Below are 23,143 nucleotides of genomic sequence, written 5' to 3'. Positions count from 1 at the left end.
CACTGCCACCCTGCGCCATGTGCCTCTGTCGTCTGCTCACGCTGCTGACGGCTTCCGCTTTTTAACCGAGGCCTGTGTTTGGCTTCCGAATACTGCTGCATCCACCGCCACCCTGCGCCATGTGTCTCTGTCGTCTGCTCACGCTGCTGACGGCTTCCGCTTTTTAACCTAGGCCTGTGTATGGCTTCCGAATACTGCTGCCTCCACCACCACCCTGCGCCATGTGCCTCTGTCATCTGCTCACGCTGCTGACGGCTTCCGCTTTTTAAACTAGTCCTGTGTATGTCTTCCGAATACTGCTGCCTCCACCGCCACCCTGCGCCATGTGCCACTTTCAGGTCTCCTTACACTGTTAGTGGGTTCCATTTTGTGATAGGGTGCTGTATGGCCTTCCATTGCTTCTGCCTCCACCGCCACCCTGCGCCATGTGCCTCTGTCGTCTGCTCACGCTGCTGACGGCTTCCGCTTTTTAACCGAGGCCTGTGTTTGGCTTCCGAATACTGCTGCATCCACTGCCACCCTGCGCCATGTGCCTCTGTCGTCTGCTCACACTGCTGACGGCTTCCGCTTTTTAAACTAGTCCTGTGTATGTCTTCCGAATACTGCTGCCTCCACCGCCACCCTGCGCCATGTGCCACTTTCAGGTCTCCTTACACTGTTGGTGGGTTCCATTTTGTGATAGGGTGCTGTATGGCCTTCCATTGATGCTGCCTCCACCGCCACCCTGCGCCATGTGCCTCTGTCGTCTGCTCACGCTGCTGACGGCTTCCGCTTTTTAACCGAGGCCTGTGTTTGGCTTCCGAATACTGCTGCATCCACCGCCACCCTGCGCCATGTGTCTCTGTCGTCTGCTCACGCTGCTGACGGCTTCCGCTTTTTAACCTAGGCCTGTGTATGGCTTCCGAATACTGCTGCCTCCACCGCCACCCTGCGCCATGTGTCTATGTCGTCTGCTCACGCTGCTGACGGCTTCCGCTTTTTAACCTAGGCCTGTGTATGGCTTCCGAATACTGCTGCCTCCACCGCCACCCTGCGCCATGTGCCTCTGTCGTCTGCTCACGCTGCTGACGGCTTCCGCTTTTTAAACTAGTCCTGTGTATGTCTTCCGAATACTGCTGCCTCCACCGCCACCCTGCGCCATGTGCCACTTTCAGGTCTCCTTACACTGTTGGTGGGTTCCATTTTGTGATAGGGTGCTGTATGGCCTTCCATTGCTGCTGCCTCCACCGCCACCCTGCGCCATGTGCCTCTGTCGTCTGCTCACGCTGCTGACGGCTTCCGCTTTTTAGCCGAGGCATGTGTTTGGCTTCCGAATACTGCTGCATCCACCGCCACCCTGCGCCATGTGTCTCTGTCGTCTGCTCACGCTGCTGACGGCTTCCGCTTTTTAACCTAGGCCTGTGTATGGCCTTCAATTGAAGCTGCTTCTGCTCCGCCACTCTGCCATTGGACTCTTGATAGTCATCTCCCCACGCTGCTGCTGGGGGGACTTTTTAACATAGGCCTCTGTATGGCCTTCAATTTTAGCTGCTTACGCTCCGCCACTCTGCCATGGGCCCCTGTACCGCCTCCTCATGCTGCTGCCAGGCCCGTAATCTGCCATGGGCCCCCGTACCGACTCCTCATGCTGCTGCCAGGCCCATAATCTGTCATGGGCCCCTGTACCGCCTCCTCATGCTGCTGCCAGGTCCAGAGTGTGTCATGGGTCCCTGTACGGCCTCCCATTGCTGCTGTCTCCATCGCCACACTCTGCCATGTGCCACTTTCAGGTCTCCTCACACTGCTGGTGGGTTCCATTTTGTCATAGGGTATAGATAGTGAATTCTTGTGAGCTATTATGAATTGAGGTGTTCAATAAGTAACATTAAGTGAAATCTTCTTATTTAGTGTGTAAGGTGCGCTGGCACTTACACTGACTCACTTGCTAGTGTGTGTATAATGGTAAAGGATGGATTGCGCCGCGCTCCTATATAGTAATATATTAAACTTATACTTCTGAAGTAAATATCGATTTCAATATCAATATCAATTACTGTGACTTGTGGCTATAACAATAAACATATATAAAAATGTACATATAAGTGGCATACATGATAAATAATCCTGAAGTGATAGTGCCTTAAGGGGTACCATGGTATAAAACCATATTGCACCTCTATGTTGCTGTGATCACTCTATTCACATTGTGCAAAAACATATACAAATAGTGCACGTGCATATAAAAAAGTAAATAAAATTATATATAAAGTCTTTCAAAGTAAATGTGCAGGTGAATTTTCTGTTCCTTCTTGCCGAGTGCTAAATGGTCTCCCTATGTGCTCACCTCTATATTTGCCTGAATGAATCCAGGCAAATACACTTTTTATCCTTCCAGGATAGATGAAATGGGATGATGCTCTTGCTCTAGCCGTCCTTGTCATAGGGTGCTGTATGGCCTCCCATTGCTGCTGCCTCCACCGCCACACTGTGGCTCCACACTCTGGTTTTGGCCCCGTGACTGCCCAAATGAGGGAAGTGTGCGGTGATTCTAAGATCGACGGCACTCATCTGCATGTCATACTGACTGACAGTATTATTTCTCTTCCCCAGCAGACTCCAAGGGCATTTAAATTAAAGGTACAGTGTTCTGCACTAATATAAAGGCTCTCTGAAGCCTAGAAACACCCTTTTTATAAGTTAAATTCGCAGCGAATATATTCGGCACGAAGCGAATTTAATCGGCGAATTCGGCAAATCAGCCGAACCGAATTTTTGAATAATTCGCTCATCTCTAATAATAATAAAAAAAAGAAATTGTATTATGTCTTTTTTACCCATGTGCGGTAAGGTTATCATTCTCTGAGAATTACCACACATGGATGAAAAAGTATCATGTTTTTGCACTGGAACTTTAAAAGGAAATAAACAACAAGATGCATTTGCAAAAAGTGTTTTTATTAATTGGAAAGAATTACAAAAATGTTTTTTTTTAAATGTGAAATTACATTAATATAACAAACTACCACTTTACAAAACTCGGCTGCATCATGAGTATGCTGTCCAGTTCTGGTTACCAGTCCTCAGGAAGGATGTGCTGGGACTGGAGAGAGTCCAGAGAAGGACATCAAAGCTACTAAGGGGACTGAAGGACCTTAGTTATGAGGAACAGCTACATACTTTAAACTTATTCTCCCTGGAGAAGAGACGCTTAAGAGGAGATATGACTGCACTATACAAATATCTAAATGGTGATCCTAACATTGGGAACAGTGTCAGGTCACTTAAGAAGATACTGGACCATGCAATGAAGTTGGACGAGAAGCAGTTTAATCTCAAACTGCATAGGGGATTCTTTAAAGTTAGAGCAGTAAGGATATGGAATTCCCTTCCACAACTGGTGGTGTCAGTGGAGAGTGTTGATAAGTTAAAAAGCTCTTAGATAGGCATCTTAGCAAATGCAATATAGAGGAATATGGGAATTGGTACAGACATAAATACATACACACTCAAACACTGACACAGGTCAAACTGCATGGACTGAAGTCTTTATTTAACCTTACCAACTATGAAACTAAACAGTGGTTAACACATTTGGCCAAGGAAACAAAAGGAATCAATCTCAGTCAGGCTAAATAAACAAAAAATAAAAAATGTAAAGAGTTTGGTAAACGTGGTAGGGAGAGGAAGGATGTCCTTGAGGACAGCAAAAATCCTGCTGGGAATGGGAGGGATCCTAGCATTAGTAGGAAAGGAATGGGGCTGGTAGGAATGAGGGGGCTATGGATTGGGGTAGGAAGAAGGGGGACATGGCATGGGAGAGGTAAACTGGGTAGTAGGGTGGACCTGAAGGTGCATGAGTAGGAAGGTTTGGGAGAAGCAGCTGGAAATAGTGACACTGGCATGAAACTTCTTTTTGCTAACCTGAACTCCCCAATAATCACATAGATACTACCCATGCACTGATTCTCCTACTCCCCACAGAAGGATCCCTGTCCTTCCGTTCCTGTAGCCCTTCCCCAGCAACTCCAGATGTGTTGTTTAGTTTGGGAGTCATCTCCATTCCCTTCTGATGCTGTCCACATCCAATCACTGACAAAGATGGGACATAGCGATCTTCTGTAGAACCCTAGAGAGACAGAAAATGTATTACAGACAATGTATAAATTATGGGGATACTGTAGATAGATAAATAAATAAATAGATACCTGACAAAAGGACAGATCCAGGCTTTCTGACCTCTCTGATTCTCCCGGAGTGACTGGTGGTGAGGAGACTGGTGTGCTTACCGTTGTGGCTGGGTTGGAGGGTCCAGCATTACTCTCTTCCACCTGCTCCTTCCTCTCATCTGCTGACCAGTTGGCTGGAGTACTAAAAAGAGAAAACATTACAAATTAGATCAAACAGAAGCGAATTCTGTATGCTAGGCACTTTGGGGTTTATTTACTGGCTGGGTTGGAGGGTCCAGCATCACTCTCTTCCACCTGCTCCTTCCTCTCATCTGCTGACCAGTTGGCTGGAGTACTAAAAAGAGAAAATTACAAATTAGATCAAACAGAAGCGAATTCTGTATGCTAGGCACTTTGGGGTTTATTTACTAAAACTAGAGAGTGCAATATCTGGTGCAGCTCTGCATAGAAATCAGCTTCCAGGTTTTTTTTTGTCAAAGCTTAATTGAACAAGATAAAGTTAGAAGCTGATTGGCTACCATTCACAGCTGTAACAAATTTTGCCCTCACCAATTTCAGTAAATCACCCCCAATTTCTCTGCAATGTTAAGTTGTACTTGGATGTTATCAGATGTAAACAGGAGCAGATTCCATTACATCTGACTGGTCATTTACATTTTTGACTAACATTTTCTTTGAAATGCCAGTTCAGCAGAGAAAAGAAGGGGTCTTAGGCTGTGGGATAGGGCTGTACTTTGAGCTCCCTGCCTCTGTAATATCTGTGCCACCATGCGGTCACAGAGGAACTTCCAGCAGATGCATATTTTCCAAGAAAAACTTCAATATTTCATTTACATGTAAAGTTTACATCCGGTTGTGCTCAAAAGTATGCATACCATTTAAAAATTGGTAATATACAGTATGTACCATTTTTAAAGAAAACATACAGTAGGTGAGCACTCAAAACACATTTCTTTTATTGCTTATGGGATTCATATGTAGGTCATAACAGAATGGCACAATCTTAAAACAAAACATGGCAACAATTAACCACCTTCCGCCCGCCATATAGTACAATGACGGGCGCAAGGTGGTTTTCTCGTTCTGATCGGACGCCATATGACGTCCTTCTATTCTCGCCGGTGCGCTGTGTCCCTCGGACACAGTGGATCAGGGAAAGAGCCGAAGATGTCGGCTCGGTCATGTGATCAGCTGTGTCCAATCACAGCTGATCACATGTAAACACAGAAATTCCGGTTATCGGCATTTCTCTCCTCTCGAGCTGTCAGGCTGACAGCTCGAGAGGAGAGCCGGTAATCGGCTTTCCGCAGAGGGGACATGTACACTGATCATCAGGGCACTGATGATCAGTGTGCCCTGATGATCAGTGTGGCCCCAAAAGTGCCACCTGTCAGTGTCCATCAGTGCCAGCAGTCAGTGCTCACCACCTCGCCATGTGCCAGTGCCCATCAGTGCCACATCAATGCCCCATATCAGTGCATACCAGTGCACATCAATGCCACATATCAGTGCCCATCTGAGCTGCCTTTCAATGTCACCCATCAGTGCCACCTATCAATTCCAATCAGTGCCACCTTTCAGTGCTGCCAATCAGTGACACCTATCAGTGCCAGTCAGTGTCGCCTATCAGTGCGCATCAGTGCCACCTATCAGCGCCAGTCAGTGCCACCTATCAGTGCCAGTCAGTGCCGCCTAACAGTGCCAGTCAGTGCCGCCTAACAGTGCCAGTCAGTGCTGCCTATCAGTGCCATATATTAGTGTCATGTATCAGTGATGCCTGTCGATGCCCATCAATGCAACCTACCAGTGCCTCCTCATCAGTGCCCATCAGTGCCACCTATCAGTGTCCATCAGTGCAGCCTATCAGTGCCCATCACTGCAGCCTCATTAGCGCACATCAGTGAAGGAGAAAAATCACTTATTTACAAAATTGTATAACAAAAACTAAGAAAAAACTTTTTTTTTTCAAAATTTTCAGTGGTTTTTGCTTCGTTTAAGAAAATATAAAAATCCCAGAGGTGATTAAATACCACCAAAAGAAAGCTATATCTGTCTCAAAAAATTGATAAAAATTTCATATGGGTACAGTGTTGCATGACCGCGCAATTGTCATTCAAAGTGTGACAGCGCTGAAAGCTGGAAATTGGCCTGGGCAGGAAGGGCATTTATCTCGACAAAATGCCTCCAGGTCATGCAAAATCTTTGGTAGTCTTGCATGAACCACACGTTTGAGATCTCTCAAGAGTGGCTAAATGATATTAAGGTCAAGAGACTGGGATGACCACTCCTGAACCTCCACCTTTTCTGCTGTAGTCACTGGAGGGTCAACTTGGCCTTGTACTTAGGGTCATTGTCGTGCTGGAAAGTCCAAGCGCAGCCCATGCACAGCTTTCTTGCAGAAGAATACAAATTGTCTGCCAGTATTTTCTAACATGTTGCATACATCTTGCCATCAATATTTGCAAGATTCCCCATGCCTTTAGAGCTCACACACCCCCAAAATATCAGCGAACCACCACCATGCTTCATAGTGGGGTTGATATTCTTGCTGCTATACCCCTTGTTGATTCCTCTCCAAACATAGCTTATGGTTGTGACCAAAATGTTCTATTTTGGTCATTCCAGACTACAGTGTGCCAGAAGCTGTGAGGTGTTTCAAGGTGTTATCGGGCATATTGTAACTGGGCTTTTTTTGTGTCACTGGCGAAGTAAAGGCTTCTTTCTGGCAACTTGACCATGGAGCTCATTTTTGTTCAAGTATGATCATATTGTGCTCCTTTAAGCAACCACACCATCTTTTTCCAGAGCAGCGTGTATTTCCCCTGAGGTTACCTGTGAGTTTTTCTTTGTATACTAAACAATTCTTCTCACAGTTGTGGTTGCAAATCATTCTTGGCCTGACCTTGGCTTATTATCAAGAGATTCTTCATTTTTCCAGCTCTTAATAGGTTATTGAAAAGTATTGGCTAACATACATAAGGCTTTGGATATACTTTTATATCCTTTTCCATCTTTATAAAGTTCCATTAGCTTGTTACACATGTCTTTTGACAATTCTTTTCTGCTCTCCATGGCTCAGAATCTAGCCTGCTCAGTGTGTGCATGTGAGAGCTAACAAACTTGTTGACTATTTATACACAAACACTAATTGCAATTTATAAAGCCACAGATGTGGGAAATTAGCCTTTAATTGCCATTTTAACCTGTGTGTTTCACCTTGTGTGTCTGTACCAAGGTCAAACATTGCAGGGGATGTAACCTGTTGATCAGGGCAATTTGGTTGATTTCTGTTATCATTATGATTTAAAAAGGAGCCAAACAACTATGTGATAATACATGGCTTCATATGATCACTATACTTAAATAAAAGACAGTTTTTTTGGCATGACCAGTCATATTTTCAATATCAATGCCAAAATTTCACAAATTTTTCCAGGGTATGCAACTTTTGAGCACAATTGTAGATAAGTGAATCAAGCAGACATATGCACTTACCTCTATACTCCTTCTGCCTCCTACTAAGTATGTCCCGGTCCTTGGTCAGATCATGGGCAATCTCCACCCAGATATTTTTCTTGTGGATGCCATAATGGGGGTGGGCAAGGTCCCAAAGCGACGGTATATCTCCACAGCAGTGATATCTTTTGCCATTGTGGACAAGTACAGTAGCAGCACACAGTCCACAGTCCAGCTAGAAAGCAGAAGACCAATGAGGAGGCAAGGCAACTGGGAACTTCCAGAACAGAGAGGAATTCTTGGATTCTTATTTTAATATTCCAAATTACTTTCTTCTGACCACAAGCATCTGTTTGCACCCAAAAGCGAGAACATGCCTAAACATGTCATGTATTTAGACTTATTTAGGCATGTTCGGCATTTTTTCTCTTTAGCTCCACTCAAGAACGCGCTTGTGATTTTTTTCTTTTCAGCTTGTAAATGCTCCTTTTTTATAATGCCTGTAAATGCCTATGTGCACATAGAAGTGCTTTTCCAAGGCTGTAAAAAACTGTCTTAGTGTTACACTTTGTTTTTATTGTAAAATCAAAAGAATTGTCAGATAAATGTAGCATTTGAATGTTGTAGTTACTAAAATGTATTGGATGGATGCATTTTTTGATACAGTGCATTGAGGGAGAAGTGTGGTTACTAGTTCTTGTTCTGAAGTCATCCTAAACTTAGCTGGCTGCATCCTCTGCCCAATGTATGTAAGCAGCTTGTATACTTTTTTAGCATCAATCCTGCCAAAGATTGAACTTCAGCCAGAGATGCATGAGTTCCTAATGTAAATACTATATGTTGTTTTGACAAAAATGACATTGCTTTTGATAACCAATTCTACCTTTAGCTCCAGAGCAAAGCTAAGAGCTCCCATATGGCCTCCAACCTATGCCAATCATATGGCATATTTTGAAAAAACATTTGTATATACACAGCCAATGCACCCACGGTTAGCTGCACTTTCCCATAGACTTCTATGATGTTGTGCGCTGTTGGCACAGTTTCAGAAGGCATATGATGCAGCATGTAGGAGTTTTGGTGTGCTACTGAAACTGCACCAAAACCTCATAGAAGTCTATGGAAACAAATTAGTACTGTCTGTGATACTTTTTTTATTTGCATTGACATACAATTTTTATGGCTACAATCACCACAAGCAAAAAGTATACGGGAATGTACAGCTAACCTGCACAAAAAATGCAGCATAGCTGCGCTTTATCCAAAGCTCTGCATGGCAGCGTGAAGCTGCCCTAAGGTATATTGATGACATCCTTTTCATTTGACAAGCTATATAGGATCTAGGATCATCTTGTGATCATCTCACAAACTTCAGCAGGGGTGTAACTAGCATTGCAGTGAATAGTAGGTGTTCCCTAACTGTGCTTACAGTGGGAAGGGCTTAAAGGGGGGTATGGTTGAATAAAACCTGAGCCTACTCATTGTATACACAACATACAGTCATGGTAAAAAATATTGGCACCCCTGTATTTCTGTCAGATAATGCAACACTGTACACACCATAGTCCTTAAGTACTCACAAAATATGCTTTCATTATTATGTCACTTGCAAAAGTTATGTCTGCGGAACTTTTGCACATGATCTAACCTCAGTAACTGGATAAAACAAGCAAAGAGTGGGTGTGGTTAAATTGGACTGGATATTGGGTATGACCTAAAGAAATATGGTTACATATAGTCTAAGCCTACTCCCAGTACACACTGCACATAATACCCTGTACGAACATAGCCACAGGTGTGTGGAAACCTGATGTGGTGTATGGTCCAAAACTCAGCCAATATGCATTTGGAACCACTCACCCATACCTGCACACCTGTCAGGTTAGGACAAGAGGCTGTGCTCGTACAGCAGCTGTGTCCCCATAGGGTAACAGGTGGCTCCAGCTGCACAAGCAAACCACTCATTCACACTGCATGGACCAGAGAACCTGTGTGAATGAGCCCCTAATTTTTTGTATTATTTTTTTAATTTTTGTTTTTTTCTATTTTTTACATTTTTAATTTTTTTTCATTATTTGTTGCAATTTTCTTAACCACTTGCCTACTGGGCACTTTTTACCCCCTTTGTGACCAGGCCAATTTTCAGTGCTGTTGCACTTTGAATGACAATTATGCAGTCATGCAACACTGTACCCATATGAAATTTTTATAATTTTCTTCACACGAATAAAGCCTTTTGGTGGAATTTAATTGCCACTGGGGTTTTAATTTTTTGCACTATAAACAAAAAAAGAGCAAAAAACTGAAAAAAAAACCTGACATGCGTTGATGAGGCTGCACTGATAAGCAGCAGTGATGGGCACTGTTAGGCAGCACTGATGAGGTGGCATGGATAGGCCGCACTGATGGGCACTGATATGCTGCACTGATGAGGTGGCATTGATGAGGCGGCACTGGTGGGCATTGATGAGGAGGCACCTCATCAATGCCCAAGCTGACTCAGTGTGGGTGTCCTCTGTGACATTTGCCAGTTATCGGCAGTACTTTCATCACGATGTGTGAGGAAAGTGCTGCTGATAACCGGCAACTGTATTTGCTTTGTGATTGGACACAGCTAATCACGTGGTAAGAAGCAGCTGTGATTGGCATTTTACCTAGTCATGTGATAAGCTAGGACACAGTGATCACCTACAGCATTTGTAGGAACCAATCCCTTGTATGGCTTTCTGTGCAGCAGCTGAAAGCAGTGGGAGGGAGAGGAGGAGAAGCTGACTTTCAGCTGCTGCAGGCTGAGCTCTACAGGGAATCAAATCCCCCGCAAAACCTTATGTGACAGGGAGGGCACATAAGCCCCATGGAGCATCGTTGGGGTTGCCATTGTGACCCCTGAACCAGTGCATGGTGGTCAGTGTTTATGCCCCTATACATTGGAGGTCCATGCCTGTGCCCCCTTACATTGGTGGTCAATGTAGTACCCCCCTACACTAATGGTCAGTGTACTATCTCCCTTACATTGGTTGAAAGTGTAGTTCCCCCTTGAACAAGCTGTATTTACATTTGTGATTACTGTGATTGGCCATCACAGTGATCACAAGGCACAGAGCCACTCCAAGTACCTGAGTGGTTTTGCCTATGATCTGTGCTGACAGCATTGATCATAAAAAATGTGCAGCATTGTGCAGGCAGACATTCAGAGAGGAGATGCAGGGCACGTACTCAATGTGTTGATGTTAGTTAAGCCATTGAACAAAGACACAGGAAATATATACTTGTGTGCCTTTCAGTAATGCTTTTGTCAGGGGCGGACTGACCATTTGGAAACTCGGGCACTGCCCGAGGGCCCGGGGTCAGTAGGGGGCCCCATGAGATGCCCCTGGTACTTTTTTCATAGGCTTTTTTGAGTTTGGGCAAGGACACAGGGGCCCCATGAGCCCCATGACTTGTCAGTCTGACCCTGCCTTTATTATATTTGAGGAACAGTAAGAACCAATACAGATCCTTACCTCAGCATGGCTACCGGGAGTCAGCGTTTTTGAGCATCGTTCGCACCTCAAGCAAGGCCGATGCCAGTCCTTCCCAAGGGAGGTCACTTTTTCAGCTGCAAAAGAATATCTATGTAAATACTAATGTTATTTTTTTCATTAATATTTTGGTCTAGACCAGTGGTGGGCAACCTTTTTTTTCAACTGAGCCAAATCTTGCCAAAACCACGATTGAAATTTATTTTGAGAGCCACATTTTTAAAACTGAAAATACATCCCCCATATAGTAATTCATCCCCCATAGTAATTCATCCCCCATATAGTAATTCATCCCCCATATAGTAATTCATCCCCCATAGTAATTCATCCCCCATATAGTAATTCATCCCCCATAGTAATTAATCCCCCATATAGTAATTCATCCCCCATATAGTAATTTATCCCCCATAGTAATTCATCCCCCATATAGTAATTCATCCCCCATATAGTAATTCATCCCCCATAGTAATTCATCCCCCATAGTAATTAATCCCCCATATAGTAATTCATCCCCCATAGTAATTCATCCCCCATATAGTAATTCATCCCCCATAGTAATTCATCCCCCATATAGTAATTCATCCCCCATAGTAATTCATCCCCCATAGTAATTCATCCCCCATATAGTAATTTATCTTCCATATAGTAATTCATCCCCCATAGTAATTCATCCCCCATATAGTAATTCATCCCCCATATAGTAATTCATCCCCCATAGTAATTCATCCCCCATATAGTAATTCATCCCCCATAGTAATTCATCCCCCATATAGTCATTCATCTCCCATAGTAATTCATCCCCCATATAGTAATTCATCCCCCATAGTAATTCATCTTCCATATAGTAATTCATCCCCCATAGTAATTCATCCCCCCTATAGTAATTCATCAACCATATAGTAATTCATCCCCCATATAGTAATTCATCCCCCATTTAGTAATTCATCCCCCATAGTAATTCATCCCCCATATAGTAATTCATCCCCCATATAGTAATTCATCCCCCATAGTAATTCATCCCCCATATAGTAATTCATCCCCCATATAGTAATTCATCCCCCATAGTAATTCATCCCCCATATAGTAATTCATCCCCCATAGTAATTCATCCCCCCATATAGTAATTCATCCCCCATAGTAATTCATCCCCCATAGTAATTCATCCCCCATATAGTAATTCATGCCCCATAGTAATTCATCCCCCATAGTAATTCATCCCCCATATAGTAATTCATCCCCCATAGTAATTCATCCCCCATATAGTCATTCATCCCCCATAGTAATTCATCCCCCATATAGTAATTCATCCCCCATAGTAATTCATCCCCCATATAGTAATTCATCCCCCATATAGTAATTCATCCCCCATAGTAATTCATCCCCCATATAGTCATTCATCCCCCATAGTAATTCATCCCCCATATAGTAATTCATCCCCCATAATAATTCATCCCCCATATAGTAATTCATCCCCCATATAGTAATTCATCCCCCATAGTAATTCATCCCCCATAGTAATTCATCCCCCATATAGTAATTCATCCCCCATAGTAATTCATCCCTCATATAGTAATTCATCCCCCATATAGTAATTCATCCCCCATAGTAATTCATCCCTCATATAGTAATTCATGCCCCATAGTAATTCATCCCCCCTATAGTAATTCATCCCCCATATTGTGTCAATTCACTTACCTTTGCTCCGCGCGTTCTTCTCGCCGTGTTCCCGCGCCGTTCTGGTCTTCAGGGCGGACTGTGAGAGGAGAGGAGTTCGTCACGCTGCCCCGCCTACATCCTGGCTGCCCCGCCTACATCCTGACAGCTGCAGAGTCCTGACTTTTGGGGCGGCCGCCCGAGAGGAGGGAGGGGAGCGGGCGCCCGGCACACAGAAGAGCCGCATTTAAGTTTGTAAAGAGCCGCATGTAAAGAGCCGCGGCTTGCCGACCACTGGTCTAGACAATTCATATAAACAAGTACATTTCCTACAAGCCATGTAAACAAATAATACCAATGTGAATACTAATGTGATTTTTTTTCATTTATATTTTGGTCTAACTCTAAACTATTCATGTAAACAAGTTTATTTCCTACAAGACATGTAAACAAATTGAAACAGAAACAAAGGTTGTTCATTTTGTTGTGAACATCATCATCAAGGTTCCAGAAAGGAAGCCAAAAAAAAATATTAAGTACTGTGCAAAAGTTTTAGGCAGGTGGGAATATATGATGTAAAATAAAAATGCTTTCAAAAATATGTTTTAATTGTTTATTTTTATTAATTTACAAAATGTAAAGTGAGCGAAGTAAAGAAAATTCTAAATTAAATCAATAATTGGTGTGACTGCCCTTTGGCTTCAAATCAAGCATCAGTTTTTACACTTGTACACTTTGTACATTTGTACAAAGTCAGGGATTTTGTAGGATTAGAGTCGGGTGTATGATAAACCAATGCCAAGCAAGTGCTAATAATCATCAATTTCATATGTAGGTTGAAACACAGTCATTAACTGAAACAGCTGTGTAAGAGGCTTAAAACTGGGTGAGGAACAGCCAAACTCTTGCTACTAAGGTGAGGTTGTGGAAGACAGTCTCATATCACAGGTTATACATCATGGCAAGACAGAGCACACAAACAAGACATAGTAGTTATACTGCATCAGTAAGATTTCGGCCAGGAAAAGATTTCAAAGCAGACTGGGATTTCAAGATGTGCTGTTCAAGCTCTTTTAACCACTTGCCCTCCTGAGGATTTACCCCCCTTCCTAACCAGGCCTCTTTTTGCTACTCGGCGCTCCAGTAATTCAACTGATAATTGCGCGGTCATGCAATGCTGCACCCAAACAAAATGTACGTCCTTTTTTTCACACAAATAGAGCTTGCTTTTGGTGGTATTTGATCACGTGTGCACTTTTTATTTTTCAGGCTATAAACAAAAAAAGACTGAAAATTTTGAAGAAAAACGATATTTTTTACTTTCAGCTATAAATAATATATAGTAAACTCAAAGTTAGTTATAAATTTAGGCCAAAATGTATTCTGCTACATGTTTTTAGTAAAAAAAATCCCAATAAGTGTATATTGATTGCTTTGTGTGAAAGTTATAGTGTCTACAAACTATGGTATAGATACTGCAATTTACGCCATTTTTTGTTATACAGCGCTGCGCTAGTTTAACGGACAATTGCGCGGTCATGCAATACGGTACATAAATGAAATTTATGTTCTTTTTTTCACACAAATAGAGCTTTCTTTTGGTGGTATTTGATCACCTGTGAACTTTTTATTTTTTGCGCTATAAACAAAAAAATGTTTGCAGAAAATTAAAACACAAAACAAAACAATATTTTCTCATTTTGGTCATAAAAAAATATCCAAAAAAACTAAAATTTCATCATACATTTAGACCAAAAAGTATTCTGCTACATGTTTTTGGTTAAAAAAATCCCAGTAAGTCTATGATTTGTGTGAAAGTTATAGCTAGAGATGAGCGAAGTATTCAAAAATTCGATTCGACTGATTCGGCGAATTCGTGGAAAAATTTCGATTCGAGTCGAATATATTCGCTGTGAATTTAACTTTAAAAAGGGTGTTTCTAGGCTTCAGAGAGACTTAATATTAGTGCTGAACACTGTACCTTTAATTTAAATGCCCTTGGAGTCTGCTGGGGAAGAGAAATAATACTGTCAGGCAGTATGACATGCAGATGAGTGCCGTCGATCTTAGAATCACCGCACACTTCACTCATTTGGCCAGTCACGGGGCCAAAACCAGAGTGTGGAGCCACAGTGTGGCGGTGGAGGCAGCAGCACCCTATGACAAAAATGGAAACCACCAGCAGTGTGAGGAGACCTGAAAGTGGCACATGGCAGAGTGTGGCGATAGAGACAGCAGCAATGGGAGGCCGTACAGGGACCCATGACACACTCTGGACCTGGCAGCAGCATGAGGAGGCGGTACAGGGGCCCATGGCAGATTACGGGCCTGGCAGCAGCATGAGGAGTCGGTACGGGGGCCCGTGGCAGATTACAGGCCTGGCAGCAGCAATGGGAGGCCGTACAGGGACCCATGACACAATCTGGACCTGGCAGCAGCATGGGGAGGCGGTACAGGGGCCCATGACAGATTAAGGGCCTGGCAGCAGCATTTGGAGTCGGTACGGGGGCCCATGACACACTCTGGACCTGGCAGCAGCATGAGGAGGCGGTACAGGGGCGCATGACAGATTACGAGCCTGGCAGCAGCAACTTGGACAGGAGGACGTTCAGTTTCTGCACCGTCTGGTGCGTGCTCGCAAACTTTTGTCTCTTGGAAACGGATTCCAAGAAAGACTGCTGACGGAATCCGTGAAGAGGAGTAGCAGGAGAAGGAGCATCTGAAGGAGCGGAATATGCCAACAAGCGACAACAGGGGCCCATGACAGATTACGGGCCTGGCAGCAGCATGAGGAGTCGGTACGGGGGCCCATGGCAGATTAGGGGCCTGGCAGCAGCTATGGGAGGCCCGTAATCTGCCAGCACCCTATGACAAAAAATGGAACCCACCAGCAGTGTGAGGAGACCTGAAAGTGGCACATGGCAGAGTGTGGCGATGGAGACAGCAGCAATGGGAGGCCGTACAGGGACCCATGACAGACTCTGGACCTGGCAGCAGCATGAGGAGGCGGTATAGGGGCCCATGGCAGATTAGGGGCCTGGCAGCAGCTATGGGAGGCCCGTAATCTGCCAGCACCCTATGACAAAAAATGGAATACACCAGCAGTGTGAGGAGACCTGAAAGTGGCACATGGCAGAGTGTGGCGATGGAGACAGCAGCAATGGGAGGCCGTACAGGGACCCATGAGAGACTCTGGACTTGGCAGCAGCATGAGGAGGCGGTATAGGGGCCCATGGCAGATTAGGGGCCTGGCAGCAGCTATGGGAGGCCCGTAATCTGCCAGCACCCTATGACAAAAAATGGAACACACCAGCAGTGTGAGGAGACCTGAAAGTGGCACATGTTTGGGGCATGATTCATGGCGGATTTAGTCAGTTGTGTCAGGAACTGGTGGTTTGAAATCCAGACTAATCCACGCCTGATTCATTTTCACAAACGTCAGTCTCTCCACACTTTGGGTGGACAGTCGTGTCCTCCGCGGAGTTGCAATACCTCCTGCCGCACTAAACACGCGCTCCGATGCCACGCTACTGGCCGGGCATGACAGCCTTTCAAGGGCAAATTCAGCTAGTTGGGGCCAAAGGTCAAGTTTCGTTGCCCAGTAGTCAAGGGGATTGTCTACCTCGGTTGGCAGGGTGCTGTCCAAGTAGGCCTAAGCCTGTTGTTTGAGGTCCTGCTCCAGGTCCACCTGATGCTGCTGCTGCGGCTGGTTAGTAGTTTCCTCACTGCGCTGGTGAAGAAAGCTACTCATCATCGACTGCAGACTGAGGCAGCCGCTGCTGGTGGAGCTGCCACTGCTCCTACCACCCCACCCCTCCCCTGCTGCCATGGCAGCGGAATGCGAGCGCACAGGGCCCACAGTGTCTGAGGATGGACGTTGGCGCAGACAGGCAGAGACCAGCTGACTACATAGGTGGTTTTTATAGTACGTTATTTTGGCCTCCCTCTCAGCAGGTGTGAAAAAGGCCACCATTTTTGAACGGTAGCGAGGGTCCAACAAGGTGGACAGCCAAAAGTCATCCCTCTGTCTGATGGTTATTATTCGGCTGTAGCTACGCAAGCAAGCGAGCATGCTATGGGCCATTTGTGCCAAGGAATGCGAGGGACTCCCTGCCTCCATCTCCACAGCATACTGCCACGGTGCGTCTGGGTCCTCTGTCTCCTCCTCCTCTACCAGATGCTCCTGCTCCTCCACTCCTGTCCGCTGAGTGGAAAAACCACCCATTTCACTCAATAATTCCTGAGCACCAATGTCCTCCTCTACCTCCTCCTCTTCTTCCTGTCCTGCCCCCACAGGGGTCATGTGGCGTTGAGATCTGTGCGCCACGTCTACCGCACCCTGACCAGCCATTGTTAACAGCATTTGTTCCAGGACGTGCAACAGAGGAATGACGTCGTTCATCCCATAGTCCTGGCGACTCACGAATAGCGTGGCCTCCTCAAAGGGCCTGAGCAAGCGCAGGTGTCACGCATGAGCTGCCAATGGCTGACATCTAAGTTACACAGGGAGTACCTTTATCCGCTTTTAACATCAGGAAATCGGTGATGGCCTTTCGCTGTTCGTAAAGGCGGTCTAACATATGTAGGGTTGAATTCCACCTTGTTGCAACGTCACAGCATGAGGAGTCGGTACGGGGGCCCATGGCAGATTACGTGCCTGGCAGCAGCAATGGGAGGCCCGTAATCTGCCAGCACCCTATGTCAAAAAATTCTACACACCAGCAGTGTGAGGAGACCTGAAAGTGGCACATGGCAGAGTGTGGCGATGGAGACAGCAGCAATGGGAGGCCGTACAGGGACCCATGAGAGACTCTGGACCTGGCAGCAGCATGAGGAGGCGGTATATAGGGGCCTATGGCAGATTAGGGGCCTGGCAGCAGCTATAGGAGGCCCGTAATCTGCCAGCACCCTATGTCAAAAAATTCTACACACCAGCAGTGTGAGGAGACCTGAAAGTGGCACATGGCAGAGTGTGGCGATGGAGACAGCAGCAATGGGAGGCCGTACAGGGACCCATGAGAGACTCTGGACCTGGCAGCAGCATGAGGAGGCGGTATATAGGGGCCTATGGCAGATTAGGGGCCTGGCAGCAGCTATGGGAGGCCCGTAATCTGCCAGCACCCTATGTCAAAAAATTCTACACACCAGCAGTGTGAGGAGACCTGAAAGTGGCACATGGCAGAGTGTGGCGATGGAGACAGCAGCAATGGGAGGCCGTACAGGGACCCATGAGAGACTCTGGACCTGGCAGCAGCATGAGGAGGCGGTATATAGGGGCCTATGGCAGATTAGGGGCCTGGCAGCAGCTATGGGAGGCCCGAAATCTGCCAGCACCCTATGTCAAAAAATTCTACACACCAGCAGTGTGAGGAGACCTGAAAGTGGCACATGGCAGAGTGTGGCGATGGAGACAGCAGCAATGGGAGGCCGTACAGGGACCCATGAGAGACTCTGGACCTGGCAGCAGCATGAGGAGGCGGTATATAGGGGCCTATGGCAGATTAGGGGCCTGGCAGCAGCTATAGGAGGCCCATAATCTGCCAGCACCCTATGTCAAAAAATTCAGCACACCAGCAGTGTGAGGAGACCTGAAAGTGGCACATGGCATGAGACACTGTGGACCTGGCAGCAGCATGAGGAGGCGGTATATAGGGGCCCATGGCAGATTAGGGGCCTGGCAGCAGCTATGGGAGGCCCGTAATCTGCCAGCACCCTATGTCAAAAAATTCAACACACCAGCAGTGTGTGAGGAGACCTGAAAGTGGCACATGGCAGAGTGTGGCGATGGAGACAGCAGCAATGGGAGGCCGTACAGGGACCCATGAGAGACTCTGGACCTGGCAGCAGCATGAGGAGGCGGTATATAGGGGCCTATGGCAGATTAGGGGCCTGGCAGCAGCTATGGGAGGCCCGTAATCTGCCAGCACCCTATGTCAAAAAATTCTACACACCAGCAGTGTGTGAGGAGACCTGAAAGTGGCACATGGCAGAGTGTGGCGATGGAGACAGCAGCAATGGGAGGCCGTACAGGGAACCATGAGAGACTCTGGACCTGGCAGCAGCATGAGGAGGCGGTATATAGGGGCCTATGGCAGATTAGGGGCCTGGCAGCAGCTATAGGAGGCCCATAATCTGCCAGCACCCTATGTCAAAAAATTCAACACACCAGCAGTGTGAGGAGACCTGAAAGTGGCACATGGCATGAGACACTGTGGACCTGGCAGCAGCATGAGGAGGCAGTATATAGGGGCCTATGGCAGATTAGGGGCCTGGCAGCAGCTATAGGAGGCCCGTAATCTGCCAGCACCCTATGTCAAAAAATTCTACACACCAGCAGTGTGTGAGGAGACCTGAAAGTGGCACATGGCAGAGTGTGGCGATGGAGACAGCAGCAATGGGAGGCCGTACAGGGACCCATGACAGACTCTGGACCTGGCAGCAGCATGAGGAGGCGGTATATAGGGGCCTATGGCAGATTAGGGGCCTGGCAGCAGCTATGGGAGGCCCGTAATCTGCCAGCACCCTATGTCAAAAAATTCTACACACCAGCAGTGTGAGGAGACCTGAAAGTGGCACATGGCAGAGTGTGGCGATGGAGACAGCAGCAATGGGAGGCCGTACAGGGACCCATGACAGACTCTGGACCTGGCAGCAGCATGAGGAGGCGGTATATAGGGGCCTATGGCAGATTAGGGGCCTGGCAGCAGCTATAGGAGGCCCGTAATCTGCCAGCACCCTATGTCAAAAAATTCTACACACCAGCAGTGTGAGGAGACCTGAAAGTGGCACATGGCAGAGTGTGGCGATGGAGACAGCAGCAATGGGAGGCCGTACAGGGACCCATGAGAGACTCTGGACCTGGCAGCAGCATGAGGAGGCGGTATATAGGGGCCTATGGCAGATTAGGGGCCTGGCAGCAGCTATGGGAGGCCCGTAATCTGCCAGCACCCTATGTCAAAAAATTCTACACACCAGCAGTGTGAGGAGACCTGAAAGTGGCACATGGCAGAGTGTGGCGATGGAGACAGCAGCAATGGGAGGCCGTACAGGGAACCATGAGAGACTCTGGACCTGGCAGCAGCATGAGGAGGCGGTATATAGGGGCCTATGGCAGATTAGGGGCCTGGCAGCAGCTATAGGAGGCCCATAATCTGCCAGCACCCTATGTCAAAAAATTCAACACACCAGCAGTGTGAGGAGACCTGAAAGTGGCACATGGCATGAGACACTGTGGACCTGGCAGCAGCATGAGGAGGCGGTATATAGGGGCCCATGGCAGATTAGGGGCCTGGCAGCAGCTATGGGAGGCCCGTAATCTGCCAGCACCCTATGTCAAAAAATTCAACACACCAGCAGTGTGTGAGGAGACCTGAAAGTGGCACATGGCAGAGTGTGGCGATGGAGACAGCAGCAATGGGAGGCCGTACAGGGACCCATGAGAGACTCTGGACCTGGCAGCAGCATGAGGAGGCGGTATATAGGGGCCTATGGCAGATTAGGGGCCTGGCAGCAGCTATGGGAGGCCCGTAATCTGCCAGCACCCTATGTCAAAAAATTCTACACACCAGCAGTGTGTGAGGAGACCTGAAAGTGGCACATGGCAGAGTGTGGCGATGGAGACAGCAGCAATGGGAGGCCGTACAGGGAACCATGAGAGACTCTGGACCTGGCAGCAGCATGAGGAGGCGGTATATAGGGGCCTATGGCAGATTAGGGGCCTGGCAGCAGCTATAGGAGGCCCATAATCTGCCAGCACCCTATGTCAAAAAATTCAACACACCAGCAGTGTGAGGAGACCTGAAAGTGGCACATGGCATGAGACACTGTGGACCTGGCAGCAGCATGAGGAGGCGGTATATAGGGGCCTATGGCAGATTAGGGGCCTGGCAGCAGCTATAGGAGGCCCGTAATCTGCCAGCACCCTATGTCAAAAAATTCTACACACCAGCAGTGTGTGAGGAGACCTGAAAGTGGCACATGGCAGAGTGTGGCGATGGAGACAGCAGCAATGGGAGGCCGTACAGGGACCCATGAGAGACTCCGGACCTGGCAGCAGCATGAGGAGGCGGTATATAGGGGCCTATGGCAGATTAGGGGCCTGGCAGCAGCTATGGGAGGCCCGTAATCTGCCAGCACCCTATGTCAAAAAATTCTACACACCAGCAGTGTGTGAGGAGACCTGAAAGTGGCACATGGCAGAGTGTGGCGATGGAGACAGCAGCAATGGGAGGCCGTACAGGGACCCATGAGAGACTCTGGACCTGGCAGCAGCATGAGGAGGCGGTATATAGGGGCCTATGGCAGATTAGGGGCCTGGCAGCAGCTATGGGAGGCCCGTAATCTGCCAGCACCCTATGTCAAAAAATTCTACACACCAGCAGTGTGTGAGGAGACCTGAAAGTGGCACATGGCAGAGTGTGGGGATGGAGACAGCAGCAATGGGAGGCCGTACAGGGACCCATGAGAGACTCTGGACCTGGCAGCAGCATGAGGAGGCGGTATATAGGGGCCCATGGCAGATTAGGGGCCTGGCAGCAGCAATGGGAGGCCCGTAATCTGCCAACACCCTATGTCAAAAAATTCTACACACCAGCAGTGTGTGAGGAGACCTGAAAGTGGCACATGGCAGAGTGTGGCGATGGAGACAGCAGCAATGGGAGGCCGTACAGGGACCCATGAGAGACTCTGGACCTGGCAGCAGCATGAGGAGGCGGTATATAGGGGCCTATGGCAGATTAGGGGCCTGGCAGCAGCTATGGGAGGCCCGTAATCTGCCAGCACCCTATGTCAAAAAATTCTACACACCAGCAGTGTGTGAGGAGACCTGAAAGTGGCACATGGCAGAGTGTGGCGATGGAGACAGCAGCAATGGGAGGCCGTACAGGGACCCATGACAGACTCTGGACCTGGCAGCAGCATGAGGAGGCGGTATATAGGGGCCTATGGCAGATTAGGGGCCTGGCAGCAGCAATGGGAGGCCCGTAATCTGCCAGCACCCTATGTCAAAAAATTCAACACACCAGCAGTGTGTGAGGAGACCTGAAAGTGGCACATGGCAGAGTGTGGCGATGGAGACAGCAGCAATGGGAGGCCGTACAGGGACCCATGACAGACTCTGGACCTGGCAGCAGCATGAGGAGGCGGTATATAGGGGCCTATGGCAGATTAGGGGCCTGGCAGCAGCAATGGGAGGCCCGTAATCTGCCAGCACCCTATGTCAAAAAATTCAACACACCAGCAGTGTGTGAGGAGACCTGAAAGTGGCACATGGCAGAGTGTGGCGATGGAGACAGCAGCAATGGGAGGCCGTACAGGGACCCATGAGAGACTCTGGACCTGGCAGCAGCATGAGGAGGCGGTATATAGGGGCCTATGGCAGATTAGGGGCCTGGCAGCAGCTATGGGAGGCCCGTAATCTGCCAGCACCCTATGTCAAAAAATTCTACACACCAGCAGTGTGAGGAGACCTGAAAGTGGCACATGGCAGAGTGTGGCGATGGAGACAGCAGCAATGGGAGGCCGTACAGGGACCCATGAGACACTCTGGACCTGGCAGCAGCATGAGGAGGCGGTACAGGGGCCCATGGCAGATTACAGGCCTGGCAGCAGCAATGGGAGGCCCGTAATCTGCCAGCACCCTATGACAAAATGGACAGCACCAGCAGTGTGAGGAGACCTGAAAGTGGCACATGGCAGAGTGTGGCGATGGAGACAGCAGCAATGGGAGGCCGTACAGGGACCCATGAGAGATTCTGGACCTGGCAGCAGCATGAGGAGGCGGTACAGGGGCCCATGGCAGATTACGGGCCTGGCAGCAGCAATGGGAAGCCCGTAATCTGCCAGCACACTATGACAAAATGGAACACACCAGCAGTGTTAGGAGACCTGAAAGTGGCACATGGTAGAGTGTGGCGATGGAGACAGCAGCAATGGGAGGCTGTACAGGGACCCATGAGACACTGTGGACCTGGCAGCAGCATGAGGAGGCGGTATATAGGGGCCTATGGCAGATTAGGGGCCTGGCAGCAGCTATGGGAGGCCCGTAATCTGCCAGCACCCTATGTCAAAAAATTCAACACACCAGCAGTGTGTGAGGAGACCTGAAAGTGGCACATGGCAGAGTGTGGCGATGGAGACAGCAGCAATGGGAGGCCGTACAGGGACCCATGAGAGACTCTGGACCTGGCAGCAGCATGAGGAGGCGGTATATAGGGGCCTATGGCAGATTAGGGGCCTGGCAGCAGCTATGGGAGGCCCGTAATCTGCCAGCACCCTATGTCAAAAAATTCTACACACCAGCAGTGTGTGAGGAGACCTGAAAGTGGCACATGGCAGAGTGTGGCGATG

General features: G+C 47.7%; 1 protein-coding gene across 7 annotated transcripts in view; it reads right to left on the bottom strand.

Moving 5' to 3' along the window:
- LOC149455069 (cysteine-rich protein 2-like) overlaps positions 1–23,143 on the bottom strand; it is a 548,326-nt gene that overhangs the window by 109,957 nt on the left and 415,226 nt on the right. For 3 of the 7 annotated variants that reach the window (XM_089686685.1, XM_089686688.1, XM_089686686.1), the window contains exon 6: positions 11,126–11,220. In XM_089686685.1, coding sequence (XP_089542811.1) covers positions 11,126–11,220 — 95 coding nt within the window. Of the gene's footprint in view, positions 1–3,579; positions 4,501–7,661; positions 7,858–11,125; positions 11,221–23,143 lie in introns of those variants that run through there. The other 4 variants (XR_016314105.1, XM_089686684.1, XR_016314106.1 and 1 more) reach the window with 4 other exon arrangements.

The sequence above is a fragment of the Staurois parvus genome, unplaced genomic scaffold (genome assembly GCF_062004578.1).
Source record: "Staurois parvus isolate SC_StPar_1 unplaced genomic scaffold, SC_StPar_1.0 ptg000406l, whole genome shotgun sequence".
Lineage (NCBI taxonomy): Eukaryota > Metazoa > Chordata > Amphibia > Anura > Ranidae > Staurois > Staurois parvus.
This window is presented reverse-complemented; position numbering and strand designations above follow the sequence as displayed.